This window comes from Perognathus longimembris, chromosome 11, assembly GCF_023159225.1.
Source record: "Perognathus longimembris pacificus isolate PPM17 chromosome 11, ASM2315922v1, whole genome shotgun sequence".
NCBI classification, from domain to species: Eukaryota; Metazoa; Chordata; class Mammalia; order Rodentia; family Heteromyidae; genus Perognathus; species Perognathus longimembris.
In genome coordinates, this window is record NC_063171.1 from 16,313,795 (window position 1) to 16,337,442 (window position 23,648).

Here is a 23,648-nt window from a genome sequence, read left to right on the forward strand (position 1 = left end):
TGAAAGCATTCAAAAACGAAAATAATATAATTTTTATTGGATCACCATAATTCATAATTCATAGAGGTACCTGGAAATAATTAATCTAAGCCATTTTTTTTAAGGCCTGGGGCTTGAAAACTCAGGGCCTGGGAGCTGCCTCTGAGCTTTTGTGCTTAAGGGTAGCTCTCTATTCCTTGATCCACAGCCCCTCTTCTGGGTTTTTGGTGTATAATTGGAGAAGAGTGTCATAGATTTCACTTCCCTGGCTGGCTTCAAACTTCAATACTCAGATCTCAGCCTTCAGAGTAGGTAGGATTTCAGGTATGAGCCACTGGTGCCTAGCTAAGCCTTCATTTTTAAAGAGTCAGAGAACATTCAATGAATCAAATTACAATCAGATACCAGAAGGGATTCATAACAAAGACAGAACAAAGTAGCCTCTGGGAATTGACCTACCTCTACTTGAAGACAATTGCAGCCTCTCTAGCTGTCTCCTGGCCTCTGAAGTCAAGCTGTATTGAGTCATGGTGAACTTTTGGACACCAACAGTGCGAGGAATCTTTTGCTAGTAATGTCTTGGCTTAGTGAATTTGTTCCCTCCCTACTAATGCCAAATTGCTGTTTTCTCAATACAAAATTTCCATATCCATCGCTGGATGCATTTAAGTCTCTCAACCCCCAGGATTGCGCTGCCACTGTCCACTCTGGCTCATCTGTGAATTTGGATGGAAAGTCTCCCACCTAGGGAATGCTTGATAGAGATTAGGAGAGGCTGGATGATCTGAGAATTCCCCACCCAGCCTTCTCCCATCCACCACCCTTCCAAATCACTGACACTCAGATAACAAACTGGAAAGGACTCTTAAGAACACAGTAATGAAGGAAAGCTGTTTGGCCAACTATTTTCTCAAGTGCTCTAAAGAAAATAATAACGTAAGCTCATTTAAATTCAGGAATGTGGAAGGCTTTGTCAGATCCTGGAGCTTACACAACTTAATCATAGGAAATGACAGAATAAAAGGTTTGTTTGTTTTTTTTCCTATAATATATTCTCAGAGTCCGTTTTTATAGCAAGGATTGAAGAGCAGAAAAAAAAAATACTTTGGAAAGACTAAACTATGCTTCCTAAGCCCTCGCTAGATATTTGCTGAGAACCTATCCTGCAACATGCTGTAGGTGAGGATATTAGCTTTTGAGCACCCATCCTTACATTTCCCCTGTACCTTCCAACATCTCCCCACCAAGCCATTTAACCTGACATGCCCAATCTTGCTTCCCTCTTTCCAGATGCCTTGTTTTCCTGATTTCCTCTGCCTGAAATGCTCATAACTATTCCTCTGTCTGCTGAAATTCCACACTTTTTCTCAAGGTTTAATAATAATAACAAAAGCAAAAGGCATTTATATAACAGGTTAACAGGTACCACGCACTATTCTAAGCACTGTGTGAATGCATATAGTATGCATAATATTTACCTTTTTGTTTGTTTTATGTGTCAGAACTAGAGTTTAAACTCAAGCCCTAGAGCTCTTACTTGGATATCCTGCTCTATCAGTTGAGCCACAGCTCCAGTCCAGTATTTTGCTAGTTAGTTGGAGATAATTGTCAAAGCAGAAACTTTTCTACCCAGTCTGACTTTGAAGCTTGTGTCCTTAGCTCTTAGTTACCTGAGTAGCTAGGATTACAAGCATGAACCACTGGTGCTCAGAAGTATTTATATATTTTTAAATTGATTAACAGTATACACTTAGTATAATGAACTAATAGTATATATACTACTTAACTGATGCATAGTCTCTATTTACATAGTAAATTATATCAAATTAAATTACATTTGTCATATCATTTAAAATTAAATCAACATATTTTATTGTAACAGCTCCCCCCATTAAGAATTATCTCCATTTAACAAACCAGCAAACTGAGTCACAGAGGAAGTAGTAATTTCTCAGTACAAAAGGAATATAAAAGACTTAGCTGGGCTGTTAACATCAAACAGACTGGCTTAAAACAGAAGGTGTTAACCCCTATGTTCACTATTAAGCCTGTTCAAATGAGGTTCCTGATTCAGGATTATCCCTGTGGCCCATTATAACACAAACATTCCCATATTCTCTCTGCTCTATTCTATATATACCTCATCATTATTTTTATCTCAGCACAAATGGGTATGTCTCCTATCTTCCACCCCCTATTTTAACCCCTATCTCACCTTCACCTCAGATGAAGATAATGGAGGGAGGAACTTCCTGTTCAATATTCTTTAAATTCTTTGCACAACACATTGGCTGGAATATTGTAGATTTCCAATATGTGTTCATAAATAGAGTAAATGAAAGAACATTAAACCGTCTACCCAGTGGCTTCAGTGTTGCCACAGAGTTTTATCCAAAGCATGATTATTACTGTTGAAAAAACATTTTTAAAAAGGTCTACAGAAAAGTTAGAAGTATGTCTCTGGACAAGTAGAGAAGTTATTCTTCCTGGAGCAGGTGAGTGCACAGAGCGCCCTGTCATCAGAGCACTTAGGGAAAACAGCTTGCATGGAATAGGCATGAAGCCCTTTGGGCTTAAGTGGGTTTCTAAATAAGGATACAGTCATCCATAAATGACTGTGTTCCACAAGATACCATGTCAACTGAAGGCAGGTAGAAGCAGTACTTCAGGCTTTCTGATTTGCAGGATATTTTTAACAGCAAGAAGATGAAAGAAAGAGAATGGGAGGGAGGGAAGGAGGGAGGAAGGAAGGGAGGGAGAGAACAGAGAGGGATGAAGGGAGGGAAAGAAAATGGAGGGAAGGAAAAGGTAGGGAAGGAAAGGGAAGGGGAGAAGGAAGGGGAGAGGGGGAAGGAAGGAAGGAAGGAAGGAAGGAAGGAAGGAAGGAAGGAAGGAAGGAAGGAAGGAAGGAAGGAAGGAAGGATCCAGTACTAATAGTATAGTCCCAGAAAATACCGCAGGTAATGATCAGGAGGAATGAGATGAGGAGGAGGCCATCTGAGCTGGTAGGTGGAGGTTATCTGAATTCATCCTCAGGATGAGCAAAAACAGCAGTGTCTCCTCAGAAAAGAAGATATAACATATTAAGCAGCCTTTCCCATACTTTCTCCAGTCATTTACATTTCTCACCATGAACTAAATCAGTTTCCAACAGAACTGAAAATCCAATAACTGTTCTTTAAAATATATTCCTTAAAGTTTGATTATTCCCAGAATCCTACTAAAATTGAGCAATGCCACAAATCTGGAAATACAAAGACAGTATTAACTCTAATACCATTTTCATGACCTTTCAGTTCTATGATGCTAATCACTTAAGAATTTCAACAAAAATATTCCTCTCCAGAGCCTTTATACCAATGCAATCAACCTACCTTATTCATGGATGTTTTACACATAGTTTGACAAAGCATGACCAAAGAAAAAAATCAAAAGAAAATTTAAAAGCTTTAGAATTCCAATGCATGTATTGTCCAGCTCAACTGATCAAAAGCTCTGTCAATCCCATGTTATCACTAGGTGCCTAAATCATTCTGTGATCTGCTTGGGATTTCCCTGCCCTTCATTTTGTAAACTCTGCCTCCCATGAAGGGTGTACAGAATGGTGCCCAAATGAGAAGGTACAAGTTAATATGTTTAAGTGAGAGAGTAAGAATTCACAATATGTTGAAAGGCACATGTCTTTAGCAGAATTTGAACAGCATTACAGGAAATGAATCAAGCATCCATACAGCGCTGCACTCAAACCCTGAGCATGCGCAGTGTTTCCTCAAAGGTATTTCTTTGGCATCAGGTATCCAGCAGATATCAAAGGTTTACTCTATATACAAGGACAACAACAACAACAACAATATTAATATTTATAATAGTAAGGGTAATAGCAAATGTGTGATAATACAGTAACTTACCATTTTAGAATGGAGTCTCCTATCTTTTAGGTTCTTTGCTCATTTTTTTCTCTCTTTCCTACTCTCATTCCTTCTCCCTCTGTTTATCCCTCTCTCTTCCCTTTTCTCTTTTCTCTCTTTCTATTGTGCCCATATTTCTTTACAGATAGATCTATCAATAGAATCCAGAGTTACTGTTTAATCCTGATTACTACCAATGCCTCAGTTGTATTTATTGTGAAGCCTCAACAAAAAGATTAACATTTCTGAATAATAAAAGATTAAAACAGGATGTGAAGAAAACCAAAGCCAGGTGCCAGAAAGACTGGTCCTGCAGCCCTAACAACTTAAGTAGCTGAGATCTGGAAGATCATGGTTCAAGGCCAGCCTATGCAGAAAATTTTCAAGGAGAATTGCTCATAACCAATGGCTAAGCCTAAAGTTGTATACTTAGGTTTCCAACTAAAAGAGAGGCTGAGTTTAGGAGGGTCACTGTTCAAGCCCAGTCTGGGCTGAAAGGTCTCTCACTCACCTCCCACGAGAAACCTAAAATACTCCGATTGTGCTCCAAGCATGCATCCAGGTAGGAAGTAAGATCTTGCCTCAGAATAACCAGTATTATGAGGTTGGGAGTGCCAAAGGTGTGGCTCCTTGATAGAGTTCCATACTAACAAGCAGGAGACCAAGTACAAATCCTTGTACCACGGGAAGGGGAATGGGGGAGAGGGGGAGGAGACTAAAGCTTCCCCTTTAGCAAAACCAAACATTCTATTCAGAAACACAGTTTTCCAAATATTAAACTCAACTTTCTAAAATAAATAGATTTTTCCCTGCTAGAGAGGTTGAACACAATTCTACTGTGTTACTTACTTGGTTGAAAGTAAATGGAATTTCTTTCTTCTCCCCCACTTTCATAGAAGATATGAAAAATGTTGCTGTCCCTAGAGTCTCATCCATGACGTAGTTAGCATCCATTAATGTGATCTGTACAGCAAAATGCGCAGCACAAATGTTAAGCTTCCCAGGGATCTTTAGAAAGCTTATTTAAAACTTCTACTTGCCCACAAACCTATTCACTTGGCTTGCTTTCTTATGATGGCTGGCACTCTGTGCCATAAGTCCAGTTTATATCTTTGCCAGCTAATTAAAGATGGAGTCTCCTGAACGTTTCTGCCCAGCTAGCTCTGAACCACAGTCCTAAAGATTTTAGCCTTCCTAGTAGCTAGGATTATAGGTATGAGCCCCACAGTTCCTGGCTTAGATTCTCATGTTTAGAAATACACAAATATGTTTTTTACAAGGTACATGAGGAATCTTCCCAGCCCTGCTGCACATCCTGACTTTCCCCCTGGGTCATCCCATTGCTAGATGTGAAGCACCTACACCACCGTGTTGCCCAACCAACCTGTATTGGGGGTGAAAGGCAAAGGGAAGTAGGCAGACAGCAAACCAACTTGGGTATCTACCTCCACAGGAACTATGACAAATCAACATTCCGCAGAGAAGCCACTTACCTCCAAAACATTTTCCTGATTAGGGTCCAGAATGAACTCAAAGGTCTGATTCCACACAGGGTTGATGTCATTGTTGAAGTGTCGTGTTCTCTTCCTGCCATCCGGGGTGGTGGAGATGAAAAGCTCCACGTAGGGGTCTGGAGTATCAACTACATGCAGAAACACAGAGAAGGAGGCAAAAATGGTGTCACAGCTCCTCATACTTCTGAAGAACACATATCTGGTTATTGTCAATGTCCTCACAAAAATCTGGTTGAAGTGTAGCAATATATAATAGAAAGATGTCATAAGCCATATGGGTTTATATATTTTATCCCTGCCTGGATGGCAGACCAGTGACATGCAGCCACCCACCACCATTTAGAATTCCTGTTTGCACCTAGGGGGTATTTTCACTTCAGCCAGCAATTGATGTAGCTAATACAACCATGATTGTCATTTCACTTGCCTAACTCCACAGAGACCTTAAAAACCTTCGTCATAGTCAATGATAATAACAAGAGAGTGATATTTACCTTAGAAAACTTATCTTGTAAATGATCAGTGTTTCATATCTGTGATGTTATCTACTTAGGAGGCTGAGATCTGGAAGATGGAGGGTTGAAGCCAGCCCTGGCAGAAAAGTCTGTGAGATTCCATCTCTAATTAGCCAGCAAAAAATAAGTAGGCTTGGAGCAGTGGCTCAAGTGGTAGAACATCAGGTGAACAAGCAACATGAGCAAGTGTGTGGCCCTGAATTCAAATCCATGTGTGGCCAAAAAAGTCAGCTTGATGACTTTGTTTATGAAACCAAAGAAAAGGAAGTGTGAGGATAGTCTTGATTGTCATTCAGAGTGTCTTGTGTGACTGCATAGGTTATATACTAAACAACTCATCAATAATCAACATGTATTTACAGAGAAAGTATTAAATCAAACATCAGTGAAGTGTCTCCAGAAAACCTTTTATTTTCATACAGAATCCTATTTGAGTTGAACATGTATCTGCCCTTTGAAATACAAATAAAGAAGTACAAATACAGGACAAATTTAAATGTATTCCTGGTACACAACCACACAACTACAAGCTGAGTGATTCAGTTACTGATAATTCCGACCTCAATTATTTCACTGAATTCATCAGTAGCTTGAAACCTTGCACACGCTATATTTATTGTGCCAGTGAAGTATCTGACTTTTTCTACAGGACTCTACACATCTGAAAGGCAAGGGTCATATCCTTCCTTTATATCTACAAGCCTATCAGCTCAGAGCTGCAATATTTAAGGTCTCCTAACTTAAGGACTTGACTTCTTCCTTAATGCACCCTTTGCCATGTGGCCATTTTATTGAATAAACAACAGCAATCCTAATAACTGCATGGTGGCTACTAGAAACTTAAGCACGCAGCACACATATGTTTCCTCCAAATCCCACAAGGTCACTTTAAGGTAAGTATTCAGTGTTGAGGCAACACAACTGATACATGTTAAGAAATTTGTCTATTGACACTCATCCAATAGTGCCAAAGCAGTATGTTGAACTTGAGTCATGTGGCTGAAGAAATCACTTTCTTAATGACCTCTGCTCCACAATAATAAGACCATGAGGTATGGATTGGTATGCAAGAGTAGCTAGACTTAGAGTTCTGAGGAGAGGAAGGAGGGAAAGCAAACATGGGTGAACAAGAATGAACCAAAGAGGAGAAGGAGTTATACAAAAATACACAGCTAGGCGCAAGTGGCTCACACCTATAATCCTAGCTACTCAGAAGGCTGAGATCTGAAGAGTACAGTTCAAAACCAGTCCAGACATGAAAGTCCATGAGACTTTTATCTATAATTAACTACTAAAAAAAAAAAAAGAGCCAAAATGGAGGTATGAGTCAAGTGCTAGAGCGCTAGCCTTCATCAAAAGCTCAGGGATAATGCCCATGCTCTGAGTTCAAGCCTCCACACATGTAAGATAAAACTACACACATTACCAGAAAAGTAAATCTAATCATTACTGAGCTGTTGGCTAGCTTTCAGAGTAATTAAAAGATTTATAGAGCTGTGGTTATCAAACTTTTTTAAACATTGCTTGTAGTTCTTCTAGAAGGCCATAAGCTTTGTTTAGATTGTGCTTTTGGAATGACAGGAATATCTGCAAATGCAGCCATCTTTGCAATCCTGTTATTTTATTCTAGCTTTGATCCCATGTACCTCCTCAGGGGCTTTGTGTCTCAATGCTGAGGATGAAGTGGGGTGGAGCACAGGGCAGTGGCAAATGCCTGAGGTTCCTGTATCATGAAGGCCTCAGGCATCTTCCATCAAAGCTACCCTTATCAGAACTGGGGTCTTCATTTCCAATCATTAGTCTAGCTATCATTGGCATAGGTCATGTTTTCAATAATATCTGATGTCTTATTTTGGAGAAAAAGAAAAAAATTATTGCAATTTCTCACTCAGTACTTGTATTTCTCAATTGTGAAAGACAATCTACAAAGTTAAAGGACTGCTGAGTAAGGGTAAGAAGGAAAAATGTTCCAAGAAAAGTGAAGAATACACTAGGAGGTGACTGTATTCCATCTACAACCAGAAGTGGCTGCCGATTTCACGTAACCTAAGAGCTGCAAACCAGAAGAAAAGCTGGATGTCTAGAAAAGCAACAAGCAGATGTCAAGAGATTATAAAGACAAAGACATAGTTTCTTTTTGAGTATAAATATGAATTTTTGAGGGGATTTTACAATGGACACTTTCATCATCCTTTAGGAATTTTTTTAATGTTTTATAGACATATTAGGGGAGCAATAAACAATGTAGAAAATAAAAATTATATGGAAAATGGAGGTAGGCAGATGGTGGGGATCCTTCATTCATTCAGCAATTCAAGTACCTATTATATGCCAGGAAATACTCATCAAACACAGTTGGCTTTTGATAATGAGCCAAAACTTACACTGCCAATGGAAACTATGAAAGTGAGTCAACTGCACACAACCTCACAAGGTAAATAGGAAACAAGCAGATACACTGGCCCATGACTAGTGACTCAGTCACCCAGATGATTACATACAAATCAGGCCAACTCATGGGTGGAGAAATTGCCCTTTGAGATCTGATCTTGATCTGAATCTGTAAAGAAGAAGAGGGAGAGGTCTCTTTACACTCAACAAGGAAAAGGATGCAGAAAATGAAATTACTTGCAAAGAAACATCTGGGAAAAGACATCAGGAAGTCAAAGCTTCTCAGGTCTATTAGTGATAGAACCATCTTCTAGCCATTTCTTTTTCCACTGCAAATGGCTCATGGGCTTTAAGGAACTTCAATGTTGTCAAAACAATAAAGAAAATACCATAACAAGATACCTACATTGCATCTATTTGTTAAAACATTCATTTGTCAGATCATTTTCAAAATTAGAGTCTAGGTTAATAGCATCACTTTGAAATCTTTAGATAAAGTCAATCTTTAATGTATTTGTGAGGAATGAGAGTTTTTGTAGTTCTTTATGTTGCCTCTTTAGTAAGCGACTTCAAAATTAAGATGTGAGTGAAGTGGCAGTAACCAGTGGAAAACCACTAACAGCTGCACACATTGATATGGCAATCAGTATTGATGCTAATCTCTACAAGCTAAGAAACATCTGTAGACACTGCTGGATGAAAGAAAGTATAGAGGGATGAGATTAAAATTAAACAGTGGTAATCAGATATCTGGGTTCAATTTGTATAATATACATTTATGATTGGCATAGTAGGAATACAACTGTCATCTTTTAAAAGAGAAAGCAATTCATTTGGACAGTAAACTTTGCTATCCTATGGATATTCCTAAGAATGCATTCAGGTAAAAGTCAGGTCAAATGTATGGAAACAATACTCCTCCAACCCTCTATTTTTATTCCTGTTTCTTGGCTTTGTGAATGAACATCTATTGGACAAGTGGAGTTTAAGCCACTAAAGCAGTCTTACCTTGATGGTTTCCAGCTTAACAGGTGGCAAAGCAAAGAGGGAATGTGTGGGCAGAAACTCCCATATCTCTTCCTTTTATCTAAATCTTAACAAACAAAAATGATGGGGTTGTAGGATACAGATCTTTTTTATCCCCATAAACATGACAGGAAACTACATGCCCAAGAAATAGCTTCAGAATTCCATAGTTGTAAAACTTACTCATAAATGTCAGTAGTTTAAGGAGCGCCTGCCTGAAGTAATAACAGGCCCATCTGCCACTCCAGCTTTATCCAAGTAATGTACTGTATGATTCATGATAAAGCCCATGGCAGCTTCTAAACTCATAGTTCTATTTTAAATATTCCCCACTGGTTCTCTAGTTTCCACTTCATTCTGGAACAGTATAAACCCCTCATTTGAAATAGATGAATACTAATCTGCTATGACTTTTGTGATTAACAGCAAAAAAAAAATCTCAAAGAGAGAAATCCTACAGAAACATGGTCAAAATTTCCCCTATCTAAAGACTATCATCAATCTATGGATGAGGGGTTTCCAATGGTCAAGATTCCTGAATTAAATTTCCAGAATCATCAGCAGTGCTTACTAAAAATGCAGACAGGGTTTGTGGTGTATCTCAGTGGTAGGGTTTTTCCTCTAGATACACAAGGTCCTGGATTCAATACCCAGCATGGTGAAGAAGGGGAAAATGATCCAGACCTGAGCCAAAGGCTCATGCCTATAATCCCAGCTATTCAGGAGGCTGAGATCTGAGGATCATGGTACAACGCTAGCCCTGGCAGGAAAGTCTGTGACTCTCATCTCTAATTAGCCACCAAATAGCTGGAAGTGGGGCTGGGAATATGGCCTGGTGGTAGAGTGCTTGCCTCGCATATATGAAGCCCTGGGTTGGATTGCTCAGCACCACATATACAGAAAAAGCCAGAAGTGGTACTGTGGCTTAAGTTGTAGAGTGCTAGCCTTGAGCAAAAAGAAGCCAAGGACAGGGCTCAGGCCCTGAGTTCAAGTGCCAGGACTGGCCAAAAAAAGGAAAAAAAAAGTTGGAAGTGGAGCCGTTTCCAGTGGCAGAGCATTAACCTTGAGCAAAACACCCCAGTAACAATGTCTGAGCCTTAAATTCAAGCCCAAGCCTGGGCACAGACACACAAAAAATTATCCAGACTTACTATGTTTTTAGTCAATCTCTTCAACATGAGCATGGAAATATGCTTTCTTAACAACTTGATCAGGTAATTCTTAGGCACACATTTATAAAACAAAAGCTTAAGACATAATACTAGGATCCACTGAAGAACAGTAACATATGGCCTGTAACCCAAGTTGCTCCTTCCACAAAGGCAGGAGACTATAGTTCAAGCCAGTAATCACAAAGTTAGCACATCAATCTAGCTGACAAACAACTTGAAGTGGAAAGACTGGAGGTGTGGCTCAAGTGGTTGAGTGATACAGTGCTTACTTAGAAATGCAAGGCTCTGAGTTCAATTCCTAGTACTACAAAAATAAAAACAAACAAAAACTGACAAGAACATAACACCTACAAAGACATTTTGGCATGAAGAAGACACCAAATGTTTTGGCCGCTGGTTAAGAATTTAATTATTCTTCCCATAGAGTATAAAATTGGGTTCACTACATCTGTTTCTCCTCAGTCATTCAAAACATTTTCATGGAATCAGGTGACTGGAGGGGATGGACTGGACTAGGATATATGGGAGAGAATTATCAATGGTATTGATGGAGATGTGTCTATTCAAAACTCAATAGGTTGAATTGAAACTCTTCTGCATAACTAAAGATAATAAAACCAAATGAAATATAAAATAAGTATAAATATATTTTTAAGGGACCATGTGAAAACAAATGTTAGAATAAAGAAAATGTGGATATTTTTATTGACAATCTGTTCAAGGTGATAAGTGGATATTCACATGGTGTGCTCAAGCATCATCAAAGTAGAAGGCCCAGTGGAATTTCAGAAATAAAATGACAGTATATTGAAAGAAATGTCTCACCCATAGTACTCTAAAATGTGATCATTTCTTCTTTTTTTAAGTTTTTATTATAAAACTGATATACAGAGAGGTTACAGATGTGATCATTTCTTTGGAACACATTTTTCTGATCATGGCAAATAACCATGGAGAATTTATAGCAACTCTTGGGATCATCAGCCTTGTAAATACCCATACACTAAAATATCTTAGCTGATGTAGAAATCCTGGAACAGATGTGGTCAGTATCACTGAAAATAAATGAATTACAAAAAATGCAGTAACTATGAAGCTCATTGAATGTTTATAATCTCTCTTTTTTTTTGGGGGGGGGGAGGGGAGGCAATCCTGGAGCTTGAACTCCGGGCCTGAGCACTGTCCCTGACTTCTTTTTGCTCAAGGCTAGCATCTACCACTTGAGCCATATTGCCACTTCTGGATTTTTTCTGTATTTATGGTGCTGATAAATTGAACACAGGGCTTCATGTACACAAGGCAAGCACTCTACCACTAGGCCATATTCCCAGCCCCATATGTATATAATCTTAACTCACTTGTGACACCACTGCTCAAATCAACATCTAGGAAGACCAACATTTCCTTACAACAGTGACCATGTCCCTGCTGCCTGTCATGGTAGAAGTTTGAGCTTTTTCCAAGTTGTATTTATCAATCACACTGCATCTATTAATACTCTGCCTTCTTTTGTTCAATACTCTGTAGGAAGATTCATTCATAGTGATATAGAATAATTTCTGAAGAAATTCCAGTTATTCTATAATCTTAAGTCTATTAAAAGCTGGGTACTGGTGGCTCAGGCCTGTAATCCTAGCTACTCAGGAGGCTGAGAGCTGAGGATCACAATTCAAAGCTAGCCCTGGCAGGAAAGTCTGTGAGACTACAATCTCCAATTAATCACCAGAAAAACAGAAGTGGTACTGTGGATCATGTGGTAGAATGTTAGCCTTAAGCTCAGGGACAGCACCAAGATCAAGAATTACAAAAAAAAAAAAATTCAATATGCACTTTTCTGTCTTGTGATAAACCACAAGCCTGAAGTCTGAGTAGTCCCAGATGATTTAAAGCTAATTCTTTACAAGGCATAAATGGAAGCCAAGGTATAATTTTTCAAAGCTGCAAAATACAAGTGTATAAACATGATACTTTTTAAATTCCTTGTTCACATATGATATTTTGAATCACTCGGTTTCAACTCTCATTTTATTTAACCCTCCTTTGGGCTCTGACTTGTATATCCATATTATTTTTTTCCAAATTACATCACTAAGTCCTACCTCCATTCTGAGAGAAATTTCTTGTATTGGAGATTGATTTCAGAGCCTCATGTACTCTCATTAGAACTTTGTCCAAGCCAGTACCAACCAATGTCCTCCTATCCTGCCTCCCATGTTGCTGAGGCCACAGGTGTGGACCAATCTGCCCAGCTGTTTTTTTTTTGTTTTGTTTTGTTTTCTTTCTTTCTTTCTTTTTCTGTTGTTGGTTGTGGGTCTTGAATTTATAGAGCCCGAGGCCTGTCCCTGAGCGTTTTTGCTCAAGGCTAGTGCTCTACCACTTGGAGACACTGCACCACTTGCCACTTCTATCACTTCTACCACTTCCGGTTTTCTGCTGGTTAATTGGAGATAAGAGTCTCCCAGACTTTACTGCCCATGCTGGCTTTGAACAGCAGTTCTCAAATCCCAGCCTCCTGAGTAGCTAGGACTACAGGCATGAGCCACAGACACCAAGCCCAGCTCATTTTTAAGACAAGGTCTTACTGACTTTTTCCTGTGTTGGCTCTACTTCCAAAGTAGCTGGGATTACAGGATATGCCACCACACCTGGGCTCCAATTCTGACGTTCTAATGCCTTGAAAATATCTCTATACCATTACAGTACACTCAATACATATTTTTAAAGAATCTAATTTTCTTTTTGTAATTCTTTCCCTATAAGTACAACAAAACAAAGCAAAAAAAAAATATAAAAGAAAGCACTAAAAGTAAAAGTGTGTTGATTGTCTTAGACTTTCTGGTTTATTTAATGGCACAATCCAGCCATCAGAGTGAGAAACCTGATGGTCATTATGTCTTCCACATAGCTTTTGTATCCAATCAGTCTCCCAAGTTTTAGTTTGCATACTTCTGAAATGAACTATATCTGGCTTCCTAATTCCCACCAATACACCATTGCCCTAGTTCAAGTAGGCACCGCTCAACTTTGGCCTGTTAATAGAATTGTCTCGTTGTTTGCTACTTTAGTTTTGAGTACTCTGGGTTTTGTTTGTTTGCTTTGTGATTTGACAATCTTACTATGTACCCAGGTTGGCTCAAACTTAATCCTCCTCCTTTAGCTTTCCCCATTGCAGTTGCTTATTATTATTATTATCATCATCATCATTATTGTTATTGTTATTTGTATTATTTGGCAACACTAGGGATTGAACTCAGGACCATGTGCTTGCTAAGCAGGAGTTCTTTCACTTGAACTACACCTGCTGCCTCGAGTTGCTTATTTTTAATGCCACAGTGTCACTACTACAACTGTCCTTCTGAAACATGTTTCCACTTTCATTGTCTGTAAAATCAATCTTGAATTTGGTAGAAAAAATCCTATAAAGGATCTTGTTATCAGAATCAAGGCTTTCCTGCTAATCAGTGGCCCTCCCCCACCACACACTGGAAACAGACTCTTTCAAGCTGACATTTAAGTGGAGATGCAATGCCAGACTGTGTGCTCAGATTACACTTGTTTTCAACAAAGCAGTCCTGTATTTCTACTTGTGTATATCATTATGTTTTCTTTGACTCTGATAGCTAAGTTACGTGAATTACAGTCCTTGTCCTAAGAATGTCCAAGATAAAGGGCCAAAGACTGCAATTCAGGGACAGTTGGACTGGCACATTCTCTTTATTTTCCCCTTATCTAGTTCCTATGTCTTAGTCAACCAGCCAGTTGCTCTATTTTCATATTGGATAAAACTGGTAAATGTAAGTCCTGTTCTGAAGAGGAATCATCTGACCATAACTTCAGAAAATAAAAAATAAGTCCATGTATAACTTCAGCTTGTTCATTAGGCTTTCACATCAAGATCATCATTAAGTTTCCTTCCTACCCTCCCTCCCTCCCTCTTGAGCTACACATCCCAACCCTTTTATATATTATTGTGCAAATGCCTTGTTGTTATTTCCTTTTTGAAATCAGGTCTCACTACATTAGCCAAGTTGTCCTTAAACTCAAAATCCTCCTGTCTCCATATGTAACAATGCTTCTGAAATCTCCAATTTTTATAGCCTTAAGTAACTTTAATAACTTGAAGATTTCTGAAGCTTATTGCCAAGACTTTCCAAAGAGCTACTTAAGCTCCTGCAGTCTTCCCAGCTAGACCACAAGCCACGCAAAGGCTACGTGGCTGAAAGAGTCCACCTCAACAGACAGACTCCAGTTGTGCTGCAAACACAGCAGCTGCAGGATCCTTGTCCTAAATTTCATCTGCCAAATTCAAGTAAAAAGAACACTAGCATCATTAAAAGAGCACATATCTATATCACTGAAATAATGTATATAAAGTCCTTTGAACTCTGCTTAGACTTTTTGTTTATCTAACAGATACTGCACAAGATGCCATAATTTTATTTAATCTTCAAAAAAAAACCTATGAGAAAAAAATCTGTGATCTTTACCCTCATTTAGCAGGTAATGATGCTGAGACATGGCACAGCTAAGTAACTTTCCTCCATTCTCACTTGTACCCATCAAAGATAGCAAAGTAATCTCATAGTCTAAATGCTAGACAGGGTTTCCTCTGTGGTATAAAATTTCCAGTTGGGAAAGTTACCTACTACAGATATCATATTGATTTCCCTGCAGTCATTCAAGGGACTGGATGAGAACCATGTACATAGTAGATATACAGCATTTACTGATAAGGACATTATTACAACTAATAAAAAACAGTTTACTAGAATAAGCCTGGGTTATATTTCTTTATCACTTCTTTTTCAAAGCCAAAGTCTCAAAACTTGTGTTGCTTTCTTTGGGGGACAGGGGTGAGAGGCAGTACTAAAAATTGAACTTAATGTCTCACATTCTCCTAACTTTTTCACTCATAGTTGGAACTCCATTAGTTGAGCCATGACTCCAGTTCCCAGATTTTTGCTCGTTAAGTAGAGATGGAATCTCTCAGACTTTGTCTGCCCAGGATGATTTAGGAGCCAAGATTTCCAGATCTTAGCTTCCCTAACAACTAGGATTATAAATGTGACCCATTGGTCCCTAGCTCACAATTGTTATTTCATTTGGCACCTGGAGATTTTCCTCCTATGTCAATTAAAATTAATTTGGTGTGGAATTTTATCTAAAATATTGGCTCAAAATATTTTGACATATCACTCAAGGTATAATAATAAAAAAAATCTCATAGAACTCAGTATAATACATAAAGACTTTCCACCTATACCTCAGCTGCATTTAACCTGTCATTTCAGTTTGTATATAATTTTTATCTTGAAAAAATTTTATAACCAACATATACTAAGATAGCAGATGGCAAATGTTCTAATATAAATGCTTGACAATTTTAGAGCTAATTGAATTAATTATGTTACTCTAGTAACATCATTTTCTTTAAAACTTTAAGAAACTGGTGGCTCATGCCTATAATCTTAACTACTCAGGAGGATGAGATACAAAGATTGCAGTTAGAATCCAGCCAGGCCAGGCAAATCCACAGAGTCCTATCTCCAATAAGCTACTCAGAAAAAGACAGAAGTGGCACTGTAGCTCAAGTGGTAGAGCACTATCCTTAAGAAAAAGAATCTCAGTGTCAGCACCCAAGCCCTGAGTTCAAGGTACAAGACTGGCATGCACAAGCACACACACACACACACACACACACACACACACACATACACACACAAATTAAGAAACATTTGTTCTGGTTTTTAATTAACTATTAAATTTTGATCAGAGGCTCTCAATAGAGAAGTGGTACAAGATTAAAAAAAAAAGATTTTCCTTAACATACCACAATAGGGCTATATATTGCTCAGGCTTAAAAAGTTTTAAAAATTATATTTTTCCCTCACTTAAAAGAATACTAACATAATAAAGTATAAAAATAAGACATAAAGTGTTTAAATAAATAGACTCATGAAGCCCACATAACAAAGAACTAAATGAGCATAGTCCATCACTGTTAGGCCTTGATAGTAATACAGATATGTTGCTATTAGTAATATAATGGCTATTTGGGTAAGATTGACTTTTGTTACATCACTGAAATTGCTGCAATATACTACTGGTTATTCTAGTGAGTAAATGGGATGAAATCCTTTCAAAGATCAATGTCATTGAATTTAATGATAGTATATGCTGTATTCATCAAACCTAAATTCATGAACATATACACTCACACATATATCAAGTAATAAAATTTAAAAATACAGTGAGAGGATGGAGGGGGAATAAGAAAGAGTAACAGAGCTGGGGTAAATTTGATGCAAGCACATTATGTGCATGTATATAAATATTACCATGAAAATTTATTGTATACTTAATTTAAGGTAATAAAATAAATAAATTTGTGTGTGTTTTTTTTTTCAAAAAAAGTCATGATTCAGTGCTGATTGAATCATCTAAGTTACCTAAGTTATGTTGGGTATTTGGTGAAGTCTATGACTTTATTTGTTGTTGCACTGATATTCCTTTCATATATATATATATATATGTGTGTGTATATATATAAACTAAGCAATTAGATAAAAATATAAGATTTTTAAAAGTAGTAAAATATCAGTAAAGAGGAAAATATACTCTTTGTCAGCTTTGTAAACTATATAACAAAGTGGATTATGAATATACATCATATTATATTATTATATCACAAGCTATATTAATGTTTTTCATTAAATTTCTCTATCCCCAAACATAATGTATTTATCCACTATGTAGAAAATAAAAGATAAGAGATATCAGACAAGCATGTGTAATGGAACACTTTACTCATCTGGAAGTTATCATCCATGAAAAGACCATTGGGAAATAATTTCATTAAATTTAGAGTTTTAAAAATTTTGGGTGGATGCTCAAGAACATTCCAAAAACATTAGTAAACAAAAGCTGAAGTTTGGTCATAACCTGAAGAGTGAAAGAAGGAAAGTATTTAGTTTAGAAAAAATATATGTATAGGCCAATACTGAGGGTAGCTATACAAAAAAAATAATAATAACAATCAAAACCCAATCTAGGTACAGGTAGCTCATGCCTATAATTCTAACTAGTTAGTAAACTGAGATCTGAGGATCATGGTCTCCAGCCAGTCTGGGCAAAAAGTCCCTGACACTCTTATTTCCAATTAACCACCAAAGAGCTAAAAGCAAAGCTGTGGATGAATGACAGAGTATCAGCTTTGAGTGAAAAGGCTAAGGGACAGCACCTAGTCCCTGAGTTTAAACACAAACATTGGTACACACAAACGCACACAGACACACATAAACTCCATAACTTATGTAAGGAAATATTAATCTAAAAGTATAGTAAGCCTTATGTGTGCTGGACCTCAGAAATACTCCAACTGGATGTAGACAGAAATAAAAGAGACATTTATAATCTCCACAATAGAAATATGAAATTATTTTTCAAAGTAGTTCCCTATTGAAGCCATAAGAGAAACATCATTCAAGAAGAAAGTAATAATTACATATTTTTATTTATACCATACAGTATTTCAGTATCTCCTGAGATCTTATTACTATGTCAGTCAAGCACTCATTATAAAGCAAGTTCCTCATAGGCAAGTTCACAATTACCTAATTACACTCCAGAGAAACAAGGGTTACATTGAAGTCTGAACAACTGTCAGATACGTGGATCCCCAAGTATGTTAAAAAAAAAAAAAATGAGCTAGTCAAGGAGAAATCACTCTACCATTCCTTGTTGTCAAGCAGAGAAAAAAGGATCCAATAATCCCCTCAGTACTAAAATAGTAAATAAGCATTAAATAGAAGAAAACACCTAGCCCCTGGATCCCAAAATAAGGAACATGAACCGGCAGGGTATGCATGCTTGAAATAATGCTTGAATTGACTTTCCACACTTGCTGAATCAAAGCCTGCATTTGGACAAGATACCCTGGTGATTCATAAGGAGCACTGTTTCTGAAAGGTTAGAACAACCTTGGAACTGCAAATAGCACAGCAACTTAAAAGTGAGCAACTTAACCCAAATCTTTCTGTAAGTTTATCTGGAATTTAAAAGTCTACCCCCAGAAACAGACATTCTAAAAATAAAAGATGAAAGTAATTTAGAAAAATCTCTAAATAGTATCTATGTTATTACATATCATAATATTATAAAATTGGGTTAAATACAATGAGTGTCAAAAAAAATTTTAAGCCTTGGCACTGGTGGCTCACCCATGTAATCCTATCTACTCAGGAGACTGAGATATGAGGATCATGGTTCAAGGTCTGCATGAATAGGAAAATCTGTGAGCCCCTAATTTTCAATTAGCAAACAAAAAGCCAGTAGTAGAGATGTGGCTTAAGTGGTTTATTATCAGCATTGAGCAAAATAAGACAAGTGAGAGTGCAAAGCCCTGAGTTCAAACAGACACACACACAATACATTAAGCTCCATGGTCTCCTAATTACCTAAGGAACATTAGTTCCATTTGCCATCCTACAGCTCTCCTTAGATGCCGCAATATATTTATGCTGATAAGTGTACAAGGAAAAAGATTGTACTTCCCCACAAAAGTAGGAGAAAAAAAAGAATCTTCAGTGCATATCCAAATAAAGATATTTAAAGCTCTAATATTTATGTGGTATTTTATCATTTAATAACACTCTACAGCATTTATTTTTCTCATTTTCATCCTAAAGAATGAAACAGGGCTTTATGTAGTGCTGAATTCTGAGATTAGCCTTCATTACTACACTTATGATTTCCCAAATGAGTAGAAATTCAGTGAACAATAATAAAAATGTATTGTAAGAAAGAAAGAAATTTAGTGAACACTTGAATTCATAGCAGCTGTTTCATTTGGTTATAAGATGAGGTTTATTGGGCAAAATGGTGGGTTGCATTTCATACAGGCCCACCAAAACTCTTACCAACTAAAATTCTGCTCATTCCATTCCTCCCACAAACATAACTTCCATTACAAGAGGAAAGAAGCAGCGGAGAATTTTCAGTTTACCACTGTCACCATGCCAAATCAATAACAACTTCCTACAATTTCACAGAAGAGAGCTACATCATCAGTAAATATATTTCAGAAATAAGTATATGGCAATGACTTTAAGTTAGGTGCAAATTTGAATTTTCAAGCACCTTCATGTGAACCTTGAACATAAGGAGAGGTGGGTTGGCACTGGGGCACTGGGTACTTTCAAGGCAATTCAGTAAGACAGAGTTTGGCAGCCACATGTCAGAAAGACTGGTCTACGGCCATACCACCCTGAACGCGCCCTGATCTTGGAGGGTCGGGCCAGGTTAGTACTTGGATAGAAAAAAGACTGGCAACTCCTTTGCTTTTCTTTGACCCACAATCTTCAGATGAAAACCAAGAAATGAGAGAGTTGTCATAATTAAAATACAAACTTAAACTAGGGGTTAAAGCATTTAGAACTTAGGAACTCGCAGGAAGTCCTTGAGTTTGAATCCAGCTTGAGCCTTGCTACATAATAAAACTTGGTATCAGTAATTAATTAATTAATTAACTAATGAAATAAGATGTTAGCTCTTTCCCCTCAGAAAATAGTGATGGGATGCTGCAGGGGTTTTTTTTTTTGTGATGATTTAACAATGCAGGATAGTTATTTGTACATGCAGCTGCTTAAGATAATGTGCCCATTTTATATAGAAGTGTTTTAAGTATATAAATCTTAGTATAAGATTTATTTATTTATTTACCAAAAGCAAAGAATTCATGTGTAGCTATTTTACCAGGAAATACTTATTTGATTGGTCTGGCATTGTTGAGAAACTCCCATACAAAGCAGAGAACCCTAACTGTCAGCTGTCTCACTGTACCAACATATAGAAGTTGGAAATTTTATTTTAATCACTTTATTTTTGTGAAAATTATTTTTAATATGTGTAGACACTATAAAAGAGCATACATTGTACATTTCTTTTATTCTAATTTCTCAGATCTTACTCACTTTTAGTTATATAATTTCTAAACATTTGTATAGGTTTTATTCTTATCTATCCTTAAAGAACTTTCATATACAACTAGATCTACTTCAGCTTTCTTGATAATTTGAATAGCTCACATGCATCAGGAAATACCATTAAAACTATTCTCAAAAGAGTACACCTACATCTTTCCTCATGACAACACCTAAAACTTCTGAACAATATAGAATTTGGTACTAGAAGAAGGCTTTTCCCTTTTTAGACTAACCTTACCATGCATTTTATTTCTCAAATCCTTCCTTTCATTCCTTCTTGTCATTTCCCAACTTTCTGCAGACAAATGGGTCCCATAAAAGGCTGGCTACCACTCTCCACCCATTACAATAATTATATAATATTATAATACTACATATTATAATAATATATACCTATAAAATATGATCATAGAAATCATAGATAATGTAATAACTCACAGAAAACAAACTTACAAGTGGAGAATAAACATTGTAACATAATGTCCTTTTCTTCTAGAAATTCATCACAGTGCTTATTCCTTTCATGAATATATATTACTTTAAAAAAGAAACTTCTAAAGCTTAAAGATTGAAGGTGTCATGTGCACTCTGGGGATGCAAAACACAGCCTTAATTTTGTCTTCATGTAAATTATTGTCAATAGCCATGGCTCAAGTGTCTAAGGCCTGTGAATGGGATCCCAGCTTTGACTCCTATCCACACCAGTTCGAAAGAACAGTACAGAGTCTGAGCTGCTTTTGGAACAAAGCATTATAAGCATTGTGACAGCCACTGTCTCTACACAAAAGTCCCCTCTGCTTTGCCTAAAACATAATTACTATATTTTAAAAGTCAAATTAGGTCAATCTTTTGCATACCTGGCTAATAATTGGCACAGTGTTAAGTACAATAAAGAGTGGTCTTTTCAACTGATAGTACAACCTGTTAGGTGGGTTTTAAGACCTTACAAACCTTGTAAGGCTTTTTCTTGAGGATATGAGAAATTCAAGCCTTTACAGTAGGTTTTATTATAGGTTCTCATTCATGGAAGCTTTTCTCCCAGAGAATTGCCAGTTAAAATAATGAATCATCAAAGGTAATAAATAAGAAAATCTAACACTGGTAATAGTGATTAGATGGACAGACTAACATCCATAATGTAGAATACCATGCTTTAATTCACAACAGTTTAAAAGACATTGGCGGGCTGGGAATATGGCCTAGTGGCAAGAGAGCTTGTCTCATATACATGAAGCCCTGGGTTCGATTCCCCAGCACCACATATACAGAAAATGGCCAGAAGTGGCGCTGTGGCTCAAGTGGCAGAGTGCTAGCCTTGAGCAAAAGGAAGCTAGGGACAGTGCGTAGGTCCTGAGTCCAAGGCCCAGGACTGGCAAATTAAAAAATTAATTAACTTAATTTAATTAAAAAATAATAACAGACATTGGCAGTGTTCCCACTCATATCTCTCCGATTCCAACTTCCATTCTTATTTCTGATGTCTACCCTGTTACTGAACTCTATTCTACACTCAGTGAGGACTTGGCTGTAGAGCTCACATTCTTTGTTTTCTTAAAATCAAAGGTTTCTCTTGCTATTGGAGACTTCATATTTTGACAAGCTTGACTTTCTTATTCCTTTAAGAAAATGATTTGCTACCCTCTCCTCCAACATTTTTAATATTCTGAGTATTTATTATACTATGACCAGAAGATTTTCAGTGAAAACTCTAACATAGGACTTACTAATCACTAACAGGCTATCAAATTCTTGCTGTTACAGACATACACTAAGAAAAACCAACCTAAATCTTGAATTTCTTCAGACCAGTGCTGCCTCTGAACATGATGATTTCCCTGTGAGAGACTTCTTGCCCACCCCCTCCTGGGGGGTGGGGGGAGATTCTTCTTTTGAGGTCACTTTGGTAAGTGTGGTATCAGCATAGAGTATCTTTGACCACATCCTTTGGCTCAAGACCCTTTCTCCAAGGCAAGTCACAAAATCTACAATGTCTCTTCTTCAAGGTAGGTTACCAAATGTCTAATCTTTCCTCATCTTTGTGTCCTGGAGCACCATACAGAAATTCTGTAACCTGCCCTCTTAGTTACACAGCGACTTAGCAGCCTTCTCACCCATACCCTGGAGGGAGGAATGCTGCCCAGAGAGGCCTAGAAGAGTGCTGGAGCAGGCAGACAAGACTGGCTGTCCCCACTCAGTCTGATACCATCAGGTATGAACTCGAGTCTCCACAAATACCCAAAAGACAAGATTCTCAGCATTTCAGGATAACTGAACAAGAAGAGGATCTGGGTGAGTGACACTTAAAGAAGAAGGTATGAAAATGTTGTCTCCTACACCCTGTACTTCACTCTACACATTGCTTCACCAATACACTTTCTAACATCCTCTAAATATAAGTAAATGTTCCTCTGAGTTCTTTGAGCTGCTCCAACAAATTAATGGAACCCAATAAGTGGTTTAGGGAAGTTGGGGTGATAACCTAGGACTTGAAACTGATTTCAGATGGTAGAGGGAGTAGAATCAGATAAAATATCTAGAAGGGTTTCGAAACCAAAATGAATTAGAAGGCACCCAGCTGGAGTCTGCTGCACTTGCTGGGGAGAGAAAAACCCCATATCTGGTATCTGAAGTCTTCTTTGATGACCGTGGTATAATGACAGAGGTAAAACAACACAGGCTCTTTGTCTATCTTATTGTAGGAAAGTATTCTCTACTTCTCACAATGATCATTTACACTTTTGTTCTTTCTTCAAAACTTGTTCAGAGGACTAAACTGAACAGTCTCCTTTTTTGGACAAAATCATAAACTGCACCAAATTCACTATCATATATTTATTTCTCCTTTTCTCCCAACTTCGATGTGCCTAATCATTTGAATTGTATGATTAACAGGGAAAATTGCTTTTGAAGGCACCAAGTAGGATCCTACCAATGAATTATTTCAACATTATCTTTGGGCTGCAGTTCACATCTTTCCAGAAGATCCTTGGCCAGTTTCTATAGCTATCCCACACATAACAAACATCCACACTAGTGTGGGAATTATACACACTGAAGTTGCTAATCCTCTAAGCACAATACCTTACAGAAGCACATGTTTGAAGTCTTGACTCAGCCCTCTTTCCTGACAGAATGAAACAGAACTTTGAATTCCAGAGAC

At 37.5% G+C, this 23,648-nt stretch overlaps 1 protein-coding gene across 1 annotated transcript in view; it reads right to left on the reverse strand.

Annotated features, from left to right (window-relative positions):
* The window catches only part of Pla2g4a (phospholipase A2 group IVA), a 142,787-nt gene that overhangs the window by 73,085 nt on the left and 46,054 nt on the right, over positions 1-23,648 (reverse strand). The window contains exons 4-5 of the mRNA XM_048356438.1: positions 5,381-5,529; positions 4,737-4,850 (exon numbers count right to left, since the gene is read on the reverse strand). Coding sequence (XP_048212395.1) covers positions 4,737-4,850; positions 5,381-5,529 — 263 coding nt within the window. The remainder of the gene's footprint in view (positions 1-4,736; positions 4,851-5,380; positions 5,530-23,648) is intronic.